The sequence below is a fragment of the Podarcis gaigeae genome (assembly GCF_964106915.1).
Source record: "Podarcis gaigeae genome assembly, chromosome: 1".
In the NCBI taxonomy this organism is placed as follows: domain Eukaryota; kingdom Metazoa; phylum Chordata; class Lepidosauria; order Squamata; family Lacertidae; genus Podarcis; species Podarcis gaigeae.
The window spans coordinates 123,673,114-123,696,386 of NC_139678.1; the positions used below are offsets into that span (position 1 = coordinate 123,673,114).

Genomic DNA, 23,273 nt, shown 5'->3' on the forward strand with positions numbered 1-23,273 from the left:
TGGTTTCAATGGGCTGGAAATTACTAAATGCAAGACTTGTGCAGTTTGTTAAACTACGTTTTTGCATTACGTCTGAACAAGGATGTTGTTTTCGACTCCTGGATAGCAAACCAATGTCAAGCCTTGGTTCACAAACCTGGTTTGTAGTTACAAACCACAGAGCTTAACGAATGGTACAGATTCAAAGGAAAATTGTGGCTTAATGTACCCCAGAAGTATTACACTAAAGAGAGAAGGGGAAGAAAGAACAGCAGGCATGGATACAACGCTGATCCTCAGCCAGATATTCCAAAATAGTTAATTCTAAAATAAAAACAAAATTAAAAATTAAAATCTGCTGCCTCGGCTGGGAGCAACTTTTAAATCAATTCATCCAAATGATTAGTTGACTAAATGTTGCAAACCACCCCACCCCCATTCACCCGCTCAAAGATGCTATTTTAGACTGGAGTAGATTAACAAGGGAATTGCCAGTCCTTTGATTTCAAGTTTCATGCACTGAAAAGGAACCTCCAAGGAGACTGACATTTTTAGATCAAAGGGTGCAGTTTTAACTATTTGCCTGGAGGCTAGTGTGACGGGAGATGGGATGACAGAACTTTCTTTAAGCAAGAGCTTTTTCCAGGGAGAAATGTATAGATTTGCTACTGAGTGAACCCTGGTGAAGTCCAACTTTTACTGGTGGCTTCATGCTTTACTGAAACAACTCAGGAACAATAAGAGTTTGATTAAAAGGTGGCTCCTTCTCAGTTCCACAGAATGGAAGCTATGTGACCGGCTTTTGAAGAGCAGGCGTGCAATAGGTTAAGGAGGACTGTAATTTGATGAACAAACAAATAGCAGCACTTGGAGGCTTAGGCTATTGTTCTTCAAGTAAGACTGGCTAAAGCAAAAATAAAAAAAAGCATGCATATAACGAATCTGGCTGGGTGAATTACCATGTCATAATGTCGAGTCGAAAGAAAATTCCAAGAAGAGAAGCTCAGCTTAATGAGAGAGCTGGGTGACAATGCATCAAAGAGCAGTTGTGTTCTCCAGCGCTTTTGCTTAGTTGGGGACAATGTGAATCTGATAGGTTGCACTCAGTGCTACATACAATTCATTCTGTGATACAGAGAGATCTTTCACAAACACACACCCTTTATGCGCGGCAGCTGCATAACCTCAGGTCTCCATACGTTTCCCCTAAAAGGATCTGGGAAAGGATCTTTTTGAAGAAATGACAGGCAGGGTAAGGATTCAGGGTCACTTAGATGCACCTGCCCAAGCCATCTGCTTACATGTATTTTGGCAAAAGGATCTGAATGTTTAAATAAGACAGGCCAGTTCTCCATATATATTTTTTTGCAAACTACAGATTTGAGGAATTATGTCCGTCAAATGCTCAATCTAAATTGCACTTCCTTGCATGTGGCATAATGAAAATACTCACAGGAATTTATGCCAGTACTTACAATTGCTTATAACTCCTCCAAGCGGATCACCCTTGAAATCAAATTCGATGTCCATGTACTTTCCCTGCAAAGAGAACAGATTTGGGGGGAAAACTTGCATGAAACAAAAGAGGTAGCCTGACATTTTCAAGCCGTCCTTGGAGTTACATGTCGTACGAGAAATTTCATTGTCCTGAAGTGTGTATATTTAAGTGTAAATGACTTCTAATAATCTTCAGATAAAGATCTCCTGAGCTGCACTATAACTGGGTCAAACCAAATAATGAATGCTAATTTATTTTTAACCAAGCAAAGGAAAGATCTGACAGCTCATAAGAGCCAATCTATTAAATTAATTTTTGCTTGCAGGCAAGATCACCACTATATCAACTTGGCAAGAAATTTTTAACAACTGCAACAACAACAACAACCATAAAGTTAATATCTGGACATTTACTGAAGGCACTTCAACTCCCTGTGACATTTACTGGTGCAAGTCAGTTTCCCCAGTATTTTCCTCTGGGCCTATTATCTTAAGATTTACCGGGAAATCTCACCATTTGCAAGTTCCTTCCACAGCAGCTACTGAGGAGGGGGACATTTAAAGCCCCCACAGCTCAGCTCTCCCTACTAACATCTAAAATAGAATAAGTAAGAAAGTGGTAGAATTAAATGAATTGTGTACAGTGGTACCTCAGGTTAAGTACTTAATTTGTTCTGGAGGTCCGTTCTTAACCTGAAACTGTTCTTAATCTGAAGCACCACTTTAGCTAATGGGGGCCTCCTGCTGCTGCCGCGCCACCAGAGCACGACTTCTGTTCTCATCCTGAAGCAAAGTTCTTAACCCGAGGTACTATTTCTGGGTTAGCAGAGTCTGTAACATGAAGTGTATGTAACCTGAAGCGTATGTAACCCAAGGTACCACTGTACAAGGGTCCCTCAATTTAACAAGGTAAATTGGAGTAACAGCTACAGTCATAGCTAAAGGTAAAGGGACCCCTGACCATTAGGTCCAGTCGTGGCCGACTCTGAGGTTGCGGTGCTCATATTGCTTTACTGGCCAAGGGAGCCGGCGTACATGTGGCCAGCATGACTAAGCTGCTTATGGCGAACCAGAGCAGCGCATGGAAACGCCATTTACCTTCCCACCTATTGATCTACTTGCACTTTGACATGCTTTTGAACTGCTAGGTTGGCAGGAGCAGGGACCAAGCAATGGGAGCTCACCCCGTCATGGGGATTTGAACTGCCAACCTTCTGATTGGCAAGTCCTAGGCTCTGTGGAATAACCCACAGTGCCACCCACATCCCAGCTACAGTCATACCTCGGGATAAATACGCTTCAGGTCGAGCGCTTTCAGGTTGCGCTTCGCGGCGACCCGGAAGTAATGGAGCGCGTTACTTCCGGGTTTTGCTGCTCATGCATGCGCAGTCGGTCAAAATGACGTCATGCGCATGCGCAGAAGTGGCAAAACACACCTCACGCACGTTAAGACGCACTGTCGCATCTTATGTTCTGTTCGGGATGCTAGCGGGGCTCCGGAACGGATCCCGTTTGCATCCCGAGGTACCATTGTATTTATAATGTGGATATATATAGAGAGGGGGGTAGATTTACATGGCAGTTAATGAAAAATAATAATAATAGAGCATTCACCTAGGTAAAAGTGGCAATGTAAAAAAAAGTTCAAATTCCTAAAGGTGTAGAAATTCAGTGAGGTTTTATTCAACAGTCAGTACTGCCCATAAGAAAAGATGTTTGCCAGCAATTTGCAAGTCATAGCTGCAAAGTAATTAGCACCTCCAGTGCTAATCATCTGATCTTCAATGCACTTGGTGCCCTGGACTCACAGGGCCAGTTTTCACACTCCCAGAAACAATAATCCCTGATCCTGGCAACCTGGTGTTTCCTCATGCATATGCTTTTGGGGCATGCCTGCCTGACCCATAGTAGGGGCTCGGAGACCTTGCTTCTCAAAGTCTCCCTTTTCTGACATGAAAACCACACAAGCTAAGAGGACAGATCAATCAGCAGCAGAAACGGTCCAGCATGGCTCACAAACACCATTTGTACACACAGAACCCCTCTCTCTGGGATAGCTCAGTTGGTAGAGCATGAGGCTTAATCTCCAGGTCGTGGGTTCGAGCCCCACGTTGGGCAAAAGATTCCTGCATTGCAGAGGGTTGGACTAGATGATCCTAGTCGTCCCTTCCAACTCTACAATTCTATGATTCCCTGACTGAGGATGAATCACAGAGTGCCCAATTCATGGCATCCCTTGACTCTCGACAGATGACATCCCTTTCGAACTGCTAGGTTGGCAGAAGCTGGGACAGAGCAATGGGAGCTCACCCCGTCACGGGGATTCGATATGCTGACCTTCCGATCAGCAAGCCAGAGAGGCTCAGTGGTTTAGACCACAGCACCACCCGCATTTCGTATACTGCACAGACTCTCAAAAGTTATGGAATAATGCTTCTCTCCCCATAACCCAGGGGTCCCCAAACTAAGGCCTGCAGGCCAGATAAGGCCCGAGGGAGTACCGTATTTTTTGCTCTATAAGACTCACTTTTTCCCTCCTAAAAAGCAAGGGGAAATGTGTGTGCGTCTTATGGTGCGAGTGCAGGCTGCACAGCTATCCCAGAAGCCAGAACAGCAAGAGGGATCACTGCTTTCGCTGCGCAGCAATCCCTTTTGTTGTTCTGGCTTCTGAGATTCGAAATATTTTTTTTCTTGTTTTCATCCTCCAAAAACTAGGTGCGTCTTATGGTCTGGTGCATCTTATAGAGCAAAAAATACGGTGATTTATCCGGTCCGTGGCGACCCCCGCCACCCTCTCTTACTGGTGCTGCGCTGCGCGACTGCCCCATCCAGGTTGGAGGAGCACCAGAAATAGCTTGTGCACATGCGCAAGCATTATTTGCATATGCGCAAGCATTATTTCTGGTGCACATCCAGGTCGGAGGAGGCCTGTGCACATGCACCCAACTATTTCCGGTGCTCCTCTGACCCCGAAGTGCGCCAGAAATAGCGTGTGCACACATGTATGGGCACGCGCTCCCTCGCCCTCCGGCCCGCCGTACGATCGGTGCTGGAGACACCGGCCCAAGGCATGGTAAGTTTGCTGACCCCTGCCTAACCTTCTGAGGTCAATACTGCCAGCACAGCTTCTCTCCCTGCCTTCTGACTTTCTTCCACATCAGACAGCCTCGTGGTTGTACCTTACTACAGTTTATTTACTTAGCAGAGACTTTACATAAGGGTGACAGGCATTACTATTTACAATGACAACAGCAGTAAAGCCCTGTATAAAATAAAAACAGATTATGGAAAAGCCACAATGCTAAGAATTCAAACCATTTCAGAAGAACTTTCCGAGGATTTTCAAAAGCTGCAGAGAAGCAGGGTTTTCACCTAACCTGCAACATTTCCCACTTAAGGTTGTCCATAGCCTTTCTATTACAAATCCTGGAATATTCTGCATAGGCCTGACAGCATTGTCCTCATTTTCCATGAATTCATTTTGCAACATTTAGGATTCAAGGTCACGGTTAGGTGAAGTGGTTACGGCTTTCACTCTCCTGTTCAAAACATTTCTTAGAATACCACAGAAACGAATTCTGCCTCGTTTTCAGAAACAGCTACCTGAAAATACAGCTACCAAACAGCATTTAAGTCAAACAAATCTGAATATGCCTTGATCCAACATTCTTACACCATAAACAAAAGGGGAGTTTGGGCACAGAAAGGCCTTGGGCAAGGCTTTAAATGCTAACTCTGAATATAAAAAAGAAAAGAAACAATTGTGGAACATTAGTTCAACATTCCATTGTCATCTTTATGATTCTGGTAGAATCCATCAACCAATAGAATTTGTGTGCCTTCCATAGATATATAGATACACCTGTACTCTGGAATTCTCTTGCCTGTTGACATTATGAATTATATTGTTTTAGATGTCTGCTAAAAACTTTTCACTTGTTTGTTTCTGCAAGCCTACCCAGACATGTAACCTTTGTTTTCAAAACATTTTAATGATTTTATCTTTGTTTTACATACATACAATAGCTTTAGTTGGACTGTGGATTTTAGCTGTGTTTATCTCCAATTCTATCTGTACATGGCTTGGAGAGCTCTTTGGTCAAAGCAGTTTATAAATCAATCAATCAATCAATCAATCAATACTTACAAATCTCGATGAGTTGTCATTCCTTACGGTTTTGGCATTTCCAAATGCTGGAAGGAAGGAAGGAAGGAAGGAAGGAAGGAAGGAAGGAAGGAGAAAAAAGTAAAATATGTGTTTTAAAAGCCAAGTCAATCTGCAAGAATAAACAAAGACATTTATTGGGGTTGTTGCCAGCTTTACTTTCTAATAAAAAGATAAAAAGGTAAAGGTAAAGGGACCCCTGACCATTAGGTCCAGTCGTGGCCGACTCTGGGGTTGCGGCACTCATCTCACTTTATTGGCCGAGGGAGCCGGCGTACAGCTTCTGAGTCATGTGGCCAGCATGACTAAGCCACTTCTGGCGAACCAGAGCAGCACACGGAAATGCCATTTACCTTCCCCCCGGAGCGGTACCTATTTATCTACTTGCACTTTGACGTGCTTTCGAACTGCTAGGTTCGCAGGAGCTGGGACAGAGCAGCGGGAGCTCACCCCATCACAGGGATTCGAACTGCTGACCTTCTGATCGGCAAGTCCTAGGCTCTGTGGTTTAACCCACAGCGCCACCCACGTCCCTGTAGCAACTCTACCATTCTATGATTCCAATATGGGATACCGTACAGCTTCCGGGTCATATGGCCAGCATGACTAAGCCGCTTCTGGTGAACCAGAGCAGCGCACAGAAACGCCGTTTACCTTCCTGCCCAATGCAACACTGGTTCAGAAAATTATTGGGCCATGCATTTTTTTTTTAAAAAAGGTTTGTTTATTTTAGTCCCTCCTTCTGGTCCCAGAGCAAGCAATTTGTCACTATTTTTGGTTCTACACTATGCCATGTGGAATTAATGCTTCATGTTATTCTCTGTTGATTAAATTGCATTATGACCTTCCTATCTCCTACCAACTCCATAGACAACCATGGTGGATTTGTCTACTTTGCCATCAATACATACATCAATACATAACCAATGCTCAAGTCAAGTGGACATTTGGGTGGGTGGAAAAATGTTGATTCTGCTTTAGCAAATCTGCATTTTGAGATTTACCAGGATGAAAGAACTGAAGCCCAAAGGCAGCATGTGTCACTGTTGTTGTTCAGGGTAACTGAAACAATTGTTCTGAAAACTTTATACAGTGCAAAGTTTGCAAGCGATAAATCATATTTCCAGTCTCTGGGCAGCATATCATTAAACATGAGGCTAAACACTGGGATCATTTATAAATGAATGCAGAATCAAACACAAGTGCTCCATTATAAGAGTTTGGAGACACATTCTTCTGCCTCACCATAAGTTCATTGTTTCCTGATATTCATGTACAGCAGATACACACCAGATGGAATGCAGAATTTGATCACTTGGTAACTTAGACAGGCAAAATCTTAAGAAGTTCTTGAAATGTGATTCCAAACAAAGGTAGAAGACAATGCAATTTACATACAGTTTGCGAACAGCTTCCATTTGAAGCCATTACATCATAATAAAGAGAGTACAGTGGTACCTCGGGTTACATATGCTTCAGGTTACATACGCTTCAGGTTACAGACTCCGCTAACCCAGAAATAGTACCTCGGGTTAAGAACTTTGCTTCAGGGTGAGAACAGAAATTGTGCTCTGGCGGCGCGGCAGCAGCAGGAGGCCTCATTAGCTAAAGTGGTGCTTCAGGTTAAGAACAATTTCAGGTTAAGAAAGGTCCTCCGGAACGAATTAAGTACGTAACCAGAGGTACCACTGTACAAGTTAATATTGCTACTCAAATTATAAATAGAAGGGCAATAGGAGGTATGAAACCATATGGGATAAAAATAAATGTGGGATACTATTAAAATCTACAGGCAGTGAGAGACTAATAGGTTGGCTATACAGCATCATTTTGGAATTCAAAAATGAAGGAACATTTGTGGAAATAGGGCAGAGATCTAGAACAAGATACAGAAAAAATGATATGGATTTGTGTGAAAAATCCCACCAAAATTGATCGCTGCTGTTTTGGAACCATGCTCCACATGTGGTGGGTGTGCAAAAAGATCAAAGCCTTTTGGAAGAATTTTTTTGCTGAAATGCAATACCAGTGGTGCCAGGCACACCACAAGTGTGGAAGCAGGACTCTGCGCACACATTTCCACAATTCCCATCTTGCTATGCACAACTGGGGGTTGTACATGCAGCTCCCCTCTCTGATCCAGAATCCACAATAGTGGAGTCAATTTTGAAAAGCTAAAGTCCTGGAGATTGGCTTCTTGACTAGGATGGGGAAACCAGGGGATATAAGCCAATCTTCTACTCCTCTCCCCAAGAGAAGACCGGCTAAGGCGATGTAAGAATATCCAATGGTGCAGATCTACTAGGGACATCAAGCTCAGGTCAGAGTAGAGTGTGAACAAACCTCTAAAAACCACTAATTCATTTGTAGGAGGTAGATGAGCAGTTACATTTAAATGCATCTGTATAATAAATGTTTGCTGGCTGAATAACCTTTTTTAAAAAAAAATATTTCTTGAATTACAAAAGAACGTGCAATGTCTCTTCCTTTCTTTGCAGATCACAGAGTCTCTTAGTTATGTTCAGTGTAAGACAAGGTTGTATCTAGCATTGGGTTGAAGGGAAAGAGAGCTTAGGGGAGAACGTGGTGGGGAGAAGTTGGGTAGTCAACTTACATATTATTTTTCCTTTTTGCAAAATTGGTATATGTGTGAGGTTTTTCTATCAGCATCACTTGGGCAGGTTCTCTTTCTGTTCATTTGTTGGTTTACATTAGGAGGTAGGTAAAGGTAAAGGACACCTGGACGGTGAAGTCCAGTCAAAGGCAACTATGGAGTTGGGGTGCTCATCTCGATTTCAGGCCAAGGGAGCTGGCGTTTGTCCGCAGACAGCTTTCCGGCTCATGTGGCTAGCATGACTAAACCGCTTCTGGCGCAACAGAACACCATGACAGAAACCAGAGCGCACGGAAACACCATTTACCTTCCCGCCACAGCAGTACCTATTTATCTACTTGCACTGGTGTGTTTTCGAACTGCTAGGTTGACAGGAGCTGGGACAGAGCAACGGGAGCTCACCCCATTGCGGGGATTCGAACTGCCAACCTTCTGATCGGCAAGCCTAGGCTCTGTGGTTTAACCCACAGTGCCACCCACATCCATAGTGATGCTTGCACAGTTTGCCTCTTGAGTTCTTGAAGGACTTGAATCTCTTTTCTCTTTTTAATGAAAATTGGGAATTGGATACACCTAGTAGCATGGCTAGAATCAAGGTATAGGTAAAGGTAAAGGTACCCCTGACCATTAGGTCCAGTTGCGGACTCTGGGGGTGTGGCGCTCATCTTGCTCTATAGGCCAAGGGAGCTGGCGTTTGTCCGCAGACAGCTTCCGGGTCATGTGGCCAGCATGACAAGGCCACTTCTGGTGAACCAGAGCAGCGCACGGAAATGCCGTTTACCTTCCCGCCGGAGTGGTACCTATTTATTTACTTGCACTTTGACGTGCTTTCAAACTGCTAGGTGGGCAGGAGCTGGGACCGAACAACGGGAGCTCACCCCGTCACGGGGATTTGAACCACCGACCTTCCGATTGGCAAGCCCAAGAGGCTCAGTGGTTTAGACCACAGCGCCACCGGTGTCCCTTGGTTTACAATAGCAGTGAGAGAAGGTTGGGTGGGGCAGGGCGTGTTTGATTGCCTTTGATTAACTTTAGTGAGATTTGTTTGGATGTGTGGGAGGGGAGAAGGGCTGTTGGGTCAAGTTGGCCATATTGATCTATATGCTGTTGGTGGATCCCTGTTATTGTTTTTGTCATTTTGGGCTGTGCATGTAATAAAGGGGAGCCAAGCTGGTTGAATAACTTAAACCCAATAACTGCTGTTTAGAGCTTTCAACTGTGTATTCAGCAACTGTGTTACTACAAGTGAAGTACATACACCAGTATTAGTTACTACTTCCTTACCTTCAAGCACTGGATTGGACTGCAAAAGCTGTTCTTTCACTTGATTAACTTCGGCTCCTTTGCCACAAACAGCCGCCACATAGGACATGACAAGTTTGCTGGCCTCTAAAGGTTAAACAGACAAACAAACATTGCTTTCTAAGCTGAAAAAGATCCTATCCAAAATCATAACTTGGAGGAGAAATCCCCGAATGAACCACGCAGAAATAATGCATTATTCAGGTTTCAAGCCTTATTGTTTTCAGCTTTTATGCTTGACAACACATTGCACTTTTAGCAAAATTGCGCTAAGGAATGAAGGAAATGCCATGGCAAAACCCACACGGGACAAAGTCTAGAAGTCACTATCTCCCGATGCTCCCTGAATGTTGCTGCGGAGGAGGAATACTGCGAAGGGAGGAAGGAGCGAAGGGGGAGAGGGGCGAGCAGACAGGCGAGGAAGGAATTGGCAGCAGGGAGAGGGAGAGGGATGGGGGTGCCCCGAATTTCCCTCTCAAAATGCTGGAGGGTATGTAATATGGAGGAGATGATCCACAGAGACTAAGCGGGCATGAAATACCGTATTTTTTGCTCTATGAGACTCACTTTTTCCCTTCTAAAAAGTAAGGGGAAATGTGTGTGCATCTTATGGAGCGAATGCAGGCTGCACAGCTATCCCAGAAGCCAGAACAGCAAGAGGGATTGCTGCTTTCACTGCACAGCAATCCCTCTTGCTGTTCTGGCTTCTGAGATTCAGAATATTTTTTTCCTGTTTTCCTCCTCCAAAAACTAGGTGCATCTTATGGTCTGGTGTGTCATATAGAGCGAAAAATACGGTAGTTTTCCACACAACTAGACCAGACACACACAGTTCTAGGATTCAGATCAAGAGCAGGGCACCCATGCTAATATCCCAGAGTGAATTAAAAGTTCGAAGTTGAGCCACTTCATTCTGAGGAAATCACACATTACCTGTTTTTCCAGCTCCACTCTCTCCAGTTATAAGTATGCACTGGTCTTTATCCTGGTCTCTCAGAGATCGATATGCCTCATCTGACAGGGCAAAGCTAGGAAAGAGAACACAATAAATTGAGGAGACAGGTAAGCCCCATGTTTAATACACACATCACAGCCTTCAGTCACTTCGGTGAACTGTGAAACATTTCTATCTAGGTCAGATCCATCAGCATTCAGGAGGCAGGAAAAACAATTCCTATTCAAGTCTTGAACACAAGCATTTCTCTGCAGTAGGCTGATAAAGCAGATCAGATGATAGACATTACAAATCAGTGCCACTGTGTAGTTTGGTCTTCTGCAAATCTGCTGACTGTACACAATGTCTGATGGGAGGTTTGTGCAGGCTATACTCCTATCCACAGCCAAAGCAATTCATTTATACAATGCAGAACTGGGTGAAAGTAGCAAGCCTCTTTTTAAGATGTTTATAATGTTTGGGCATAAAGACACGGTAGACAGGATAGACACGAGACATGCCAACTAATAGTCTTCTTCCTTGCCCCCTGGGTCTCATCCATGAAGTGAAGCAGCAACCATGGCATATTCTGGCAGAGAGACCTTTCATGCCACTACCTGCTGCCTCAAAACAGGGCCTATGGTGATCAGTTCAGTTGGTGGAATAACATGGTGGCAGACACTGTCCCAGTTTGCACTAACGCTAAGCCAAACCATGGTTTAGGGTAAACACCTGAGTGTGTGGAGACTGTGGCTGTTGTGCTATTCCTCTGGTCCAGCTGCTGCCACGCTGCCCATGGCTAAACTGTGGTTTGGCTTAACATGTTATCCAAATGCAGGGTTGTGTTTTGCCTCCCCCAGATAAACTATGAGTGGTAAGCCAAGAGCAAACCTTGGTTATAGCTCATGGTATGTCTGGAGCTAGGCAAGTTATAAGCCTGGGTTCAGACAGCCAAACCAGGACTGAGAAGGAGTGCAGCAATTGCAGTCTTTTCTCCAGGAACTCACTGCTTCCACTAAACCATGGTTTGGCTTTTCATTACATTACATGCAAGCTGAGCCACTATATACTACGATGACAGTTCAAGGAACCCATCACTTAAAGGCTGTTTCCAGAGATATCCACACGATTATCAAAACACATAGCTCTAGAACACAAGAAGTATCAAGCAGTGTATATTATCTTTTAAAAAGGAGGCTTTATTTTCAGATGATGGACAGTGGCAAACACCAAATAATTGCCTGACATCAGGGCAATCATTTGGTGTTTGCAACTGCCCAACATTTTGGGGACACATCCTGACACCAATGCCTTTATATGAGAGGGGAAGGGAATTTAAGAAGTGTTACTGTGACATAGATATTCTCTAACACGCAGGAAGGATCCACAAATCCAGTTTTTTATTTTATTGAATATCTAGTCCAAATTGCAACCATGTACACAGAACACCAATATCAAATTTTAAAATTAAAAACAGGTGAACAAGCCTTTACAAAGATGAGGATGTAAAGGTTTTTCAAATTTAAACTGAGGCAATGGTGCTGTTCTTACAATTATATGAAAAGCAAAAAAAGAACAGTTATTTGCACAACTTTATTTTTTGCAACGTTCTTACCATTCATAGTAATGAAAAAATGAAAAACACAAAACTAAAAGTATTAAATGAGAAATTTAAATTTTAAAAATGCAAAACTTTTAAACAATTGCAAGTTGAGTGAAAAGTACATATACTGCTTGTAAAAATGTGGCTGTCTTTTCCCCAGTCTTCAAGCTAGATGCTTTTCAGAAAAGAGTATCTGGAAATCACATTTAGAAAAACTTAATAAACTACATTTCTTTCACCGTCAGCAACCTTTTATAGTTCACTGAAATACCAGCGACCAAAAACCACTGGCCTAGCTCACGAAAACCCAGTAAGTTGGTGCTTTTGAGTATCGTCATTTATTTGGGGAAACTCCTTGGATACAAAACTAAGACTTTCTCCACCAATAGCCATTTTTAAACTGACCACAATAAGCATTGAGTTCATACCCATAAGCCTCTGCAACCAACTTGCTGATTCAGCAATTAGGGAGGCCTGTGCGGCTTCAACCATGACTAAGGCAGGCTCAACATGACCAAGACTGCCGGTCTGTGTGCTAGAATTTCTGCTAAACTCTTTGCAAGGCTTTGATTTTCCTGCATGATACCATGCTGCTCATAGCTGTCAACTTACAGATTTGAAAATAAGGGACCAGCAGCCTCGAAAATAAGGGATCAGTAGCCAAAATAAGGGATTTTAGTCAACCAGCAGCCAAACGAAGCCTCAAGTGGTGGTTCCCACGGTGCAGCAACCCGGCAAAGGGGATGCAGCAAAGAAAACCACCGTCACGTCTCCGCTGGGAAGCGCTGAGCAAAGGCGAGTCCCCAGGCAACGCGGCCGATTTGATCGGCACAAGGCATGCAAGCTCTACCCCCCAGTTGTTCTTAGACTCCTTACTGGGTGAGCAACGCAGCCAAGCAACACAGTTGGAGCCTCCCTCCTCCCTGGCCGGCAGGGAGGGAGGGAGGGAGAGGAGCTGCTTCCTTTGAAACCCGGGAAATTTAAGGGACATCATCAATAAGGGACAGCAGCGGGACATGGCGCTGGGATAAGGGACTGTCCCGCTAAATAAGGGACACTTGACAGCTATAAATGCTGCTCAGTGTCAAATCCGCTTGCAGACACCATAAACATGAATTAAGACATTCAATCAATGGAACACTTTAAGGAACAACCATCCCAAGTAAATATTATCCACACTTTATCCAGAGCATACTTCTGTGACTCTTGCTGATGTAAAGAATTAAAACGTCCTATTCCCTTTCAAAGTATCCAATAATCTGCACTGCTCATATCTCTTTGGCCCTTACCAACACTGTTTTCGGTTGCCAGTTTTTGCCGATATCACAGCCAGACTATAAAAAGAATTTCCATGTGTTCTTTTAAGTGCTTTTTTAAAAAATATAAATTTTATTTAAGATTCGACAATAACAATAAATCAACAATAACTAAAACATCAATTCATTACAGCTGACCATCTTTAACAATAGTTAACAAACTACAAAACATCACTTTGAGTTAGTCAACTTTTCATGTTTAACTTTATCTCTTTCTTAGCAGATCAGAAAGAAGGAGACCAAAGAAGGAAGTGAAAAGAGGAAAAGAACCAAAGGAGGAGGAAAGGGAGAAAAAGGGATGGAGGAGGGAAGAAAAGGGGGGGGGGAGAGAAAAAGAAAAAAGAAGGAAATTAATAAAGAAAAGAATTGAAAAAATTCCATATGTTCTCTGCAGACCAATTGTATTAATCTTGCTGCTGAACTCCCATGAATTGCACACCATCTTAAACCTCTGATTCAGTTGTTTAAAGTCATACCAATAAATGTTAAAGCAACTCAGTTGGTTTTCAGAATTTCTTAGGTGCATGCTGACTGCAGCGCAATGTCAGAAACTCAGGTATGTAAGCTAGGCGCCTAATGGCTCTTTAAACCAAGCTTAAAGTCGCCAAGCTTACAGTCTAGTTGCCATTTTGGAGCAAGACGGCTCTAAAGTCATGTTTTTCAAACGATCGACTGGCAGTGATTGATTCTCAGTTAAGCACCTGGCTAGTTCCTTGCCAACAAAGGTCCGTATAGTTAAAGCTATAGTTTTCCCAGTAGTGATGTATGGAAGTGAGAGCTGGACCATAAAGAGGGCTGATCGCCGAAGAATTCATGCTTTTGAATTATGGTGCTGGAGGAGACTCTTGAGAGTCCCATGGACTGCAAGAAGATCAAACCTATCCATTCTGAAGGAAATCAGCCCTGAGTGCTCACTGGAAGGACAGATCCTGAAGCTGAGGCTCCAACACGTTGGCCACCTCATGAGAAGAGAAGACTCCCTGGAAAAGACCCTGATGTTGGGAAAGATGGAGGGCACAAGGAGAAGGGGACTACAGAGGACGAGATGGTTGGACAGTGTTCTCGAAGCTACCAACATGAGTCTGACCAAACTGCGGGAGGCAGTGGAAGACAGGAGTGCCTGGCGTGCTCTGGTCCATGGGGTCACGAAGAGTCAGACACGACTAAAGAACAACAAGTTCAGCTGATAACCTTGAGCTAGGTTAAGAACTTTGAGAACCGGCCTATTCCGACTTCTTTTTCTTAATGGTGACATGGACCATTCATAATATAGGAATATTCTCCACCACTGTGAGCTGGGCAGTTGGGTGGAGTAAGCGAAGACAAGCTACAGCAATTAACTATAGCGTTGTTCACTGCTCCTGCTCAGGCTGCTAAGAAGCAGCATTTTGGGTTCCTGAAATTCATTCCGATTGTGCAAATACAATATAACCGTTAGAATTCTACAGGATGTGGTATTAGTGTGTGAAAACAAAGATCCCCAGGCATGCATCTCCAGATGGTGGAAATGTCAGACACCATCCTGTTACCCAGGCATCTTTACTTGGTCGCAAGTCGTCAATAACCAGGGGCAAAATGCGCCTGGTGCATGGCTAATTTCAAACACTACTGCAACACAACCTTTCCACCTAGGGAGAGCCTTTATGCCACTTCGCGCCCCATTTTAAGCATTCATTTGGGAAGAGTCTGCTTAATATTTTGTACATTTCGCTATTGTCAGGTGACTAACAGGTAGTAGTACTATTTTAATCTCTTTATCCCACTGAAATGCATAGGACACGCTGTAAGCCATAAACGAAGTTATTTGAAATCAATTTTCTATGCACCTCAGGTCCCTTGGGAGAGGCAGAGTAATTTTTACAATTTAATCACTGTGGTGTTGTTTTCAGCCACACAAAAAATGCACCAAGTATTTTTGTCAAGCTCTCTGGAGTTATAATTGAGCAGATAAAGGCCTAATTCTTCCATTACCTCCATGATTATGTTAACCATATCAAAGATACAAAAAATGTGTCGCTTCATCTGCATGCTTAAACTTGCAGCCTGCTCCACCTGGCAGCAGTAAAAACCTTGCAAGGTAATGTGAGAGTGTGTCTAAGAAAAGGTACTGCTCAAATGGTGGAAGAGGAGAGATGTGGCAAAAAAATTGACTTTGCAGAAAGGCTAAAATTCTAGACAGCTGTTTTTAACAGGTAAACCTGTGGGGAGTACGTAGACTCCTAACCAACTCTGCAAACGAGGATCAGAGTTGTAGGGTGACAAAACTCATCCCACTAACAGGCATAACATCAACACCAGCTGCCACCAAACCTTGTCCCCAGGTCACCTTAGGCAATCCAAACGAGTGCCGAGCACAAGCTGAGAGCAGGTGCATTTAAACGCTACCTTGCTTGTAGAATAAAATTCATTCTTGCTGGTAGTCTGCACAGGAAGCCTTATAGTTCTGAGTGTCAAATTAGAAATTAACATCTTATGCATAGAAAAGGACTCTGGAGGACGATCCAGAAAAAAGTAAGAGGGAGAAAGAATGTTTCTGGATTTTGTTCTAATAGGTTTTCTTTTGTAAGCTAGCTCTTTATTTTGTAAGCTAGAACTTTTGTTTCTTTTAAAGCTTGTTACGGCTAAAATCTGGGTGCGAGGCTGCTCTGCCACCCGGCTCATCGGACTAAGTCCGTGGGTCCCTGCGGAGGAAAATGAGCTCAGCCGTAGACAGGAGCAAACTGCAGAAGATCCAAGTTTATTGCGCAACAGGTTCAAGGCAAGATTGAACAGTGAGAAAGGGGTGACATGAGTTTTTGAAACTCCCTCCATGTCCCAGAATACAGTGCAAAACACGTCATGAATACATTAAAGAGAGGTTTGGTTACACAGATTACATCATGAATATATTAAAGGGAGGTTGGGTTACACAGATTAACATATGGAGGAGGGAGGGGGGAATATGCAGAGCTGGAGATGAGAAAACAATGGTCCCAAATATGCATAGTCTGTCACCTGACATTGCCTGGAGGAAAGGCTGATCAGAGCCATTTGACAGGATTAGGGTCTTAACACCTTGCTGGAGGGATTATGCTGGACAGGGGAGGTGTGATGGAGTCCTAGAGAAATTGAGCAAACTGGCACGTTGATTTTCTATGAATTTTATAGATTTTAGTCCCTTTTGACATTGACAATTGGAAATAAATTGATATACTGTAGCGAAGAAGGTGAAGAAGACATGCCCCCCCTTCCGTATCAAGCTGCAAACTCTTCCTAAATTCACTAAATTCACACTGCTTCACCAGGAAGTTATAAGAAGCCCCAGTGAAGCGTTCTTAACTCACCCTTCTCCTGCTTACATGTGTAGGGTTGATGATGCGTTGGGGGCAGCCCCACGGCTCTCATGGCAGCCATGAAGTCCTGACCCATATCAGTGCCCAGCCCTTCATACTGTTAACATCCATAGCTGCAAACCTCAATTACCAATCCAGTCTTCTGAGCAATCATGTAATTACTGAACCAAATAAATCTTTCACATTCTTCTCATTTTAAGAGTTTCAAGAATGTGTTTCCAATTATTTTGCCAGGATGTCAGCAGGGCTATTCACTGCCCTTTAAAAAAATGAAATAAGGGCTTGTTGTGAAGTATTCACGTAAAAGGAAACCATATTAGTCTACTACCACATGAAGGGGGGGACCCTGCCCCCCCCCCACCAAATGCTCTTCAGGATGACGTGGGGTACCTATTTAAGTAACTCCATACTGAGCGGCTACATTTTCTTTGCAAAATTTGTATTTTATTACTCCCCCAGTGCTCATTTGCCACCTTTATTATTATTATTATTATTATTATTATTATTATTATTATTATATTTATTTATACCCCGCCCTCCCTGGCAAAAGCCGGGCTCAGGGCGGCTAACACCAGTAAAATTACAATAAAAACATAATGGGGAGGGACCAATTTAAAATACAAGTTAAAATGCAATTTAAAAAGCAGCCTCATTTTAATAATAACCCATAGATCAAAACCATAAGGGCAGGGAAACCTAAGGGTCAGACTGAGTCCGAACCAAAGGCCAAGCGGAACAGCTCTGTCTTGCAGGCCCTGCGGAAAGATGTCAAGTCCCTCAGGGCCCTGGTTTCTTGTGAGAGAGCGTTCCACCATGTCGGGGCCAGTGGTGAAAAGGCCCTGGCCCTAGCTGAGACCAATCTAACCACCTTGCGACTTGGGACCTCCAAAACGGTGTCATTTGTGGACCTTAAGGTCCTCCGTGGGGCATACCAGGAGAGGCAGTCCCGTAGGTACATGGGTCACCACCACCATTCTTAAAATCGATAAGGCACCAGGGTAAATTTAAGAGGGATTCGTAAGTTCAAGTCTCCATGCTATAGAAAGCAGACTTCCGCAAGCTGATGCACTTGAGGTGCTTTGAATCGCAACTCCCAAACCAGCGCTGCTCTGCTCATCAAGGCTGATGGGATTCAATCAATCACCTTTTCGGCATAGAGAGAATACAAAAATATGTGGGTCAAAGTATAAAACTGCCATCTGTTAAAAAAAAAAAAGGAGATACTTTAAGATAGAACTATAAGTTTCAAAGTGCCTCTCAAGTCTTATAACGACGTCGTTTCACGGCGTCACTCAGAAATTTTGCTACATTCTCCATGATATCATGCCTACAGCTATTGAATAAGGAGGAAGCCCTGTAGGAGTCATCACAATTCAACTTTCTTTCAGTATGGGGTTGAAATATCTGTCCTGGATTTTTTTGCATTAAATGGACAGTAGAATAAAACACGTGCAATGGTCATAGTCCAAAACATCTGGAGGGCACTGGGTTGGCAAAGACAGATTTTCAAATGCTATGAAATGTGCCTCTCTCCCCATTGACTTTTCCTGCATAATTCTGGCCCACCTTCTCAAAAACACCACTGTTTCAGCCAAGAATCATATTCAAAACGAGTCTTTAATCCACTTTGTAATCCTGCCCTACTCAAAAGCCTCGGGAGCAAATAAACTCTACCAGTGTTAACATGTAATATTCTTAATGTTCATACCCCTTAGGCACTAAAAAGAGATCAGTGTTTTAAAACAGAATCTCACCATTGCTTAGGCCTGGATTATGGGAGCATCCAGCCTCTGTGAAACAGGCACCCCTTTCTCCATAGACCTATGGCCAGGCTACAGAATATGCTCTCAAGTCACCTTCTATTACAGAAAGACAGGGTATAGAACAGGCATAGGCAAACTCTGGCCCTCCAGATGTTTGGGACCAGTCCCAAACATCTGGAGGGCCAGAGTTGGTCTATGCCTGGTATAGACTCATAGAATTGTGGAGTTGGAGGGGGTCCCAAGGATCATCTAGTCCACCCCGCTGCAATGCAAGAATCCTGCCCACAGTCCCTGGGTGGGCTCGAACCTGCAACCTTCTGGTTAACAGCCAGAGACACTGTCCCGTTGTGCCACAGGGCAGGCAGTGATGTCTTGGTTTTTAGTCCAAGCAAAACCAAGACGAATCTTTTAACATGGGCCCCATGGACAAGGCGCCAGGGGTCATTGCTGAAGACTATCACGCAAAGCGTGTTCTCCCTAAAATGAGAGCACGGGTTGCGGTGGGGCCCGCCAGGCCAGACCTCTGTTGCCAGGCAGGTTAATGGTTAGTGCCTGACACAATGATTGGCTGACCAGGTTGCTGGGGCAAATTGCATGTAGCAAATTGTGTGGGTGGGACCAGAGGTTTTAAATATTGGGGCACTCAGCTTTTGCTTTCTCTTTCGCTGTGTGCACCGGATCACCCGGCTGCCCGCCATGAGTTCCGGATGACCTTGCTTTGCCTGTCATGGGGTCGTCTGCCTTGGCGCAGGGGCCTAGTAGGAACTTTGCCATTTGGCTGATTGGCTGGTGCCATTTGGTTTTTGCCTACTACTTAGCAATTCATCACAACTTGTAAGGTTGCGGTTAGGCATTGGTTATAAAAAACTGGTTGGAGGAGGGGTAAGGATAGGCTGTGCCTGCCCCTCCAATGGTGCTGGAAGGGAATTCCGTTAAAAGGAATCCAGGGGCTTGCCATGATTTCGTCCAATCCCTGAAATGGGACCAGGGCTGGCAAGCTTTGGGGAGCTGGTTGGGTGAGCGGTGAGGGACTGTCGCTCAGCTCAACTGATCCCCAACATTGTTTTCCCTTCACTGGCTTCCGAGGGAGTTCGGATAGTCAATTCTGTCCCAGGCGGGGGGACAGATAGTCATAAACAATGCCTAAGCAACCACTCACAGATTTTGTATTTTAATAAAGTTGTGGCCAAAACAGAGCCAAAAACCTTAAACTAAAATTATGTGTGAATTGTGAATTATTTCGAGGGGTGGCTTGGGGACCTCCACACGCAACAAGAAAGAGAGAGACAGAACTTTTTCGGACAAGAGAAGCACGTGTTATGATGAGATGCTCGTGAGAGCGGTACATGCTTCCCTTTGAACTTTCCCTTTTTGTCCTGAAATCCCTCGTTTCAGCGAGACGATACCCAGTCAATTTTCTGGGGCCAGAACGAACACTACAAACACAACCCTTCTTGCCCCCCCAGAAAAACTGTTCCCCCCCCACCGTAAGCAAACAACAGCGCAGTCTGTCCCTGCTGCTTACTCACAGCAGGTGGGACATCCTTCTCATACAATGTCCCCACCATCTGGAATACCCTCAATGCCTCCGAGTCTAATTGACTCATAGCTCTTTTCAAACCTCACATTAAGGCACACTGCTCCCATTTGCCTTGCAAGCACCAACTCTTAATGCTCCAAGGGGGAAAGGGGGGGGGAGAAGGAAAACCAGCCATTTCCACTCATTTTCCCTTTCATCGTATCCCACTAATAAGACTCACAAACGGCTGTGCATATTTTTCTCATTTGCGCATACGCAGTTTTAAGTACGCCACTTTTACATTTTTGAGCCACATGCTCAATTGCCTGAAACGTTCCTTTTACCATTTTATCTTTTTTTTATTTGAAAAAATGTGATAGAGTAGATTTCATGGTGCGTGGTTTTTATAAAGGCGACGGGGAGTGGGGGAGAGTAATTGTACAAGAAGAGGGAAAGGGCATGGTACACGATACTGAGAATAAGATTTACACAAACCTTAAAGTTGAAGTCACACTTTTAGTACATTAAGGAAAACTTACTAACTTGATCAATATATTTTTAAAGCAGAAAAGGGACAATAAATTTGTTCTCTCTTTTTAGTTAATATTGAGGACTGTCGTTTATTATAACTACTCTCAATGTAATATTTCACTTCCTTTGGGGAAATAATTCAATTTTGCGATTCTGTTTACACCTACAATTGGCGGGGGGGGGGCAGCAGGGAGAGATATAAGGGGAATGGAACCTCTTTACCATTTCTCTGACTTGCATGCTTCTTTTTCTGAATAACCAATGGCAATTTATTTTGAGAGAGACCCTTTCTCATATCCCAAGGGTATCATTTTAAACATAATTGTAATGGGAAATATGTTTTGTTCTTTTCGGGAGGGGGGGCGTTATTCTGCACATATTGCTGCTAAAGTAAGGTTCACTGTAGTTTGATGCATGCATAATGGGAGGGGGGAAGTGAGAAAACTTTTTAAAATAACTGTTTCTCTATACACAACTTCAACTAACCATGTGTGACTTTAGCCATTCAGTTTACAACCTTGAAGTCGCACAAGAAATATCATTAAGATTAAAAATAAAAGTGGGGAGAAAAAAGTTGAAGTTCTTAATATTGAAAAGTGAAAATCATAGTGCATCTAAAAGAAAGAAAGAAAGTACAGTGGTACCTTGGGTTACATACGCTTCAGGTTACATACGCTTCAGGTTACAGACTCCACTAACCCAGAAATAGTACCTTGGGTTAAGAACTTTGTTTCAGGATGAGAACAGAAATAATGCTCCGGCGGCATGGTGGCAGCAGGAGGCCCCATTAGCTAAAGTGGTGCTTCAGGTTAAGAACAGTTTCAAGTTAAGAACAGACCTCCGGAACGAATTAAGTACTTAACCCGAGGTACCACTGTATACACATACACATTGCTTTAATATAATACGTTTCTACAACATTACCTAGAATTCAGAAACCTAAAAATGCTAAAGCAGGTTTTATTTGAGCTTCCACTCCAATATTGGTGTGGGTGAGTGGGTGTGCATGACAGAGAGAGATCACCAGCTAAATGTCTGAAATAAGGATGGAACTATGTTAGGGACGTGGGTGGCACTGTGGGTTAAACCACAGAGCCTAGGCTTGCCGATCAGAAGGTTGGCAGTTCGAATCCCCGCAATGGGGTGAGCTCCCATTGCTCGGTCCCAGCTCCTGCCAACCTAGCAGTTCAAAAGCACGTTAAAGTACAAGTAGATAAATAGGTACCACTCTGGTGGGAAGGTAAACGGCGTTTCCGTGTGCTGCTCTGGTTCGCCAGAAGCGACTTGGTCATGCTGGCCACATGACCCAGAAGCTGTACGCCGGCTCCCTCGGCCAATAAAGTGAGATGAGCACCGCAACCCCAGAGTCGGTCACGACTGGACCTAACGGTCAGGGGTCCTTTTACCTTTTCCTTATGTTAGGATTGCTATGTTAGTATACGGATAATAAAGTCCTCAACCTGCATGAACAAATGTATGGCACATACCCATCAACTGTTGGGGGGGGCTGTGCTCTCGTGTGGGTCATGTGACTCGCGTTAGAGCTTGCCCTGGAAGACATGCATCCCCAGTTTGAGCTGGGACATGTTGGAGCTATAGTGGTACTAGTCACATAAGAAAAACTACCACAGAGATTTCTGAGGAGATTTCACCCCTCCCATATCCAAGAATCTCCTGACGAGTCTTCTGATTCTCCAGAGAGGAGGAGCAGTGTTCTGCTTTCTACTTATTCAGCTCCAGCACCAAGTCAGTCAGTCAGTCAGTCAGTCAGTCAGTGTGTCGGAGAGAGAGAGAGAGACTGAGTGTTAGAGATCATGTGTAGACATAAGGTTGCTGCTAAGAGCAGCTGCAGACACTCAGTGCAGCATTCATTTATGCTTAGACCTATTTAGCTCTGTATATAGTTTTGTATTATAGTTGTAGTTATAGAATAAAAGAAGATATTCTACAGAGCTGCTCTCCGAGTCGTTTATACACTGCTAGACTCTGCTATACTCTGCTGTGCGACGACTGTATTGTGGAAGTGAATCCGGTGCTCACAACTCTAAGCTGTGAGTCCACAGCACTTTGACCTGTTCCTGGGCAGAAGGTGGTCTCTGGAAGTGCTACCCAGCTCGCCAAGCCCAGTCGGGGTTGAAGTGCATGAGTCCAGTTGGTGACACTGGCTCAAGGGCGATGCTGACAATTTCAACATTTTCAAAAGCAAGGGGTCCATGGTTTGGCTTTTGGAAAAACAGGGGGTCTGCAGTACTTGGCTTATTAGGAGTCACTGCTCTAAGCCAAACCCACCATTCAATTCTGTCTTTAACATTTAAGTTATCAAAAACTTTTGGTTCCATCTTGTACGCGTTTACTATAATTATGTGTATCTTAATAGCTAGAAACTTTTGTTCCCTTTTATAAATCCAAAGCTTCCCAGACCAAAGATAGTTAAAACAAAAATCCCAAATTCAAGCAAGATAGGCTAGCCTATTTATTAAGGATTTGCTTAGTGGGTGAGGTTCAAGCTATCAGCTTTTCAGCAAAATAGCTGTTTCTAAGGACTTATTGCTGCCACCCTTATTGTTACTTTGAATAATGGCCAAAGGCACTTAGGGCAGCAGATGGATGCCATTTGTATGCTGTAAATTGAAGCAGGCAGGGGGGAAATAAAGCCTTAAATATAAATGACATGTTTTCAATGAAAGGGACAGGCAGCTGCTGTTAATTGCAACTGGG

General features: G+C 43.8%; 1 protein-coding gene across 6 annotated transcripts in view; it reads right to left on the reverse strand.

The window, feature by feature from the left end:
- The window catches only part of MYO1B (myosin IB), a 155,173-nt gene that overhangs the window by 60,425 nt on the left and 71,475 nt on the right, over window positions 1–23,273 (reverse strand). For all 6 annotated transcript variants that reach the window (XM_083705425.1, XM_083705428.1, XM_083705427.1 and 3 more), the window contains exons 4-7: window positions 10,491–10,585; window positions 9,540–9,644; window positions 5,624–5,670; window positions 1,455–1,518 (exon numbers count right to left, since the gene is read on the reverse strand). In XM_083705425.1, the coding sequence (XP_083561551.1) occupies window positions 1,455–1,518; window positions 5,624–5,670; window positions 9,540–9,644; window positions 10,491–10,585 (311 nt within the window). The remainder of the gene's footprint in view (window positions 1–1,454; window positions 1,519–5,623; window positions 5,671–9,539; window positions 9,645–10,490; window positions 10,586–23,273) is intronic.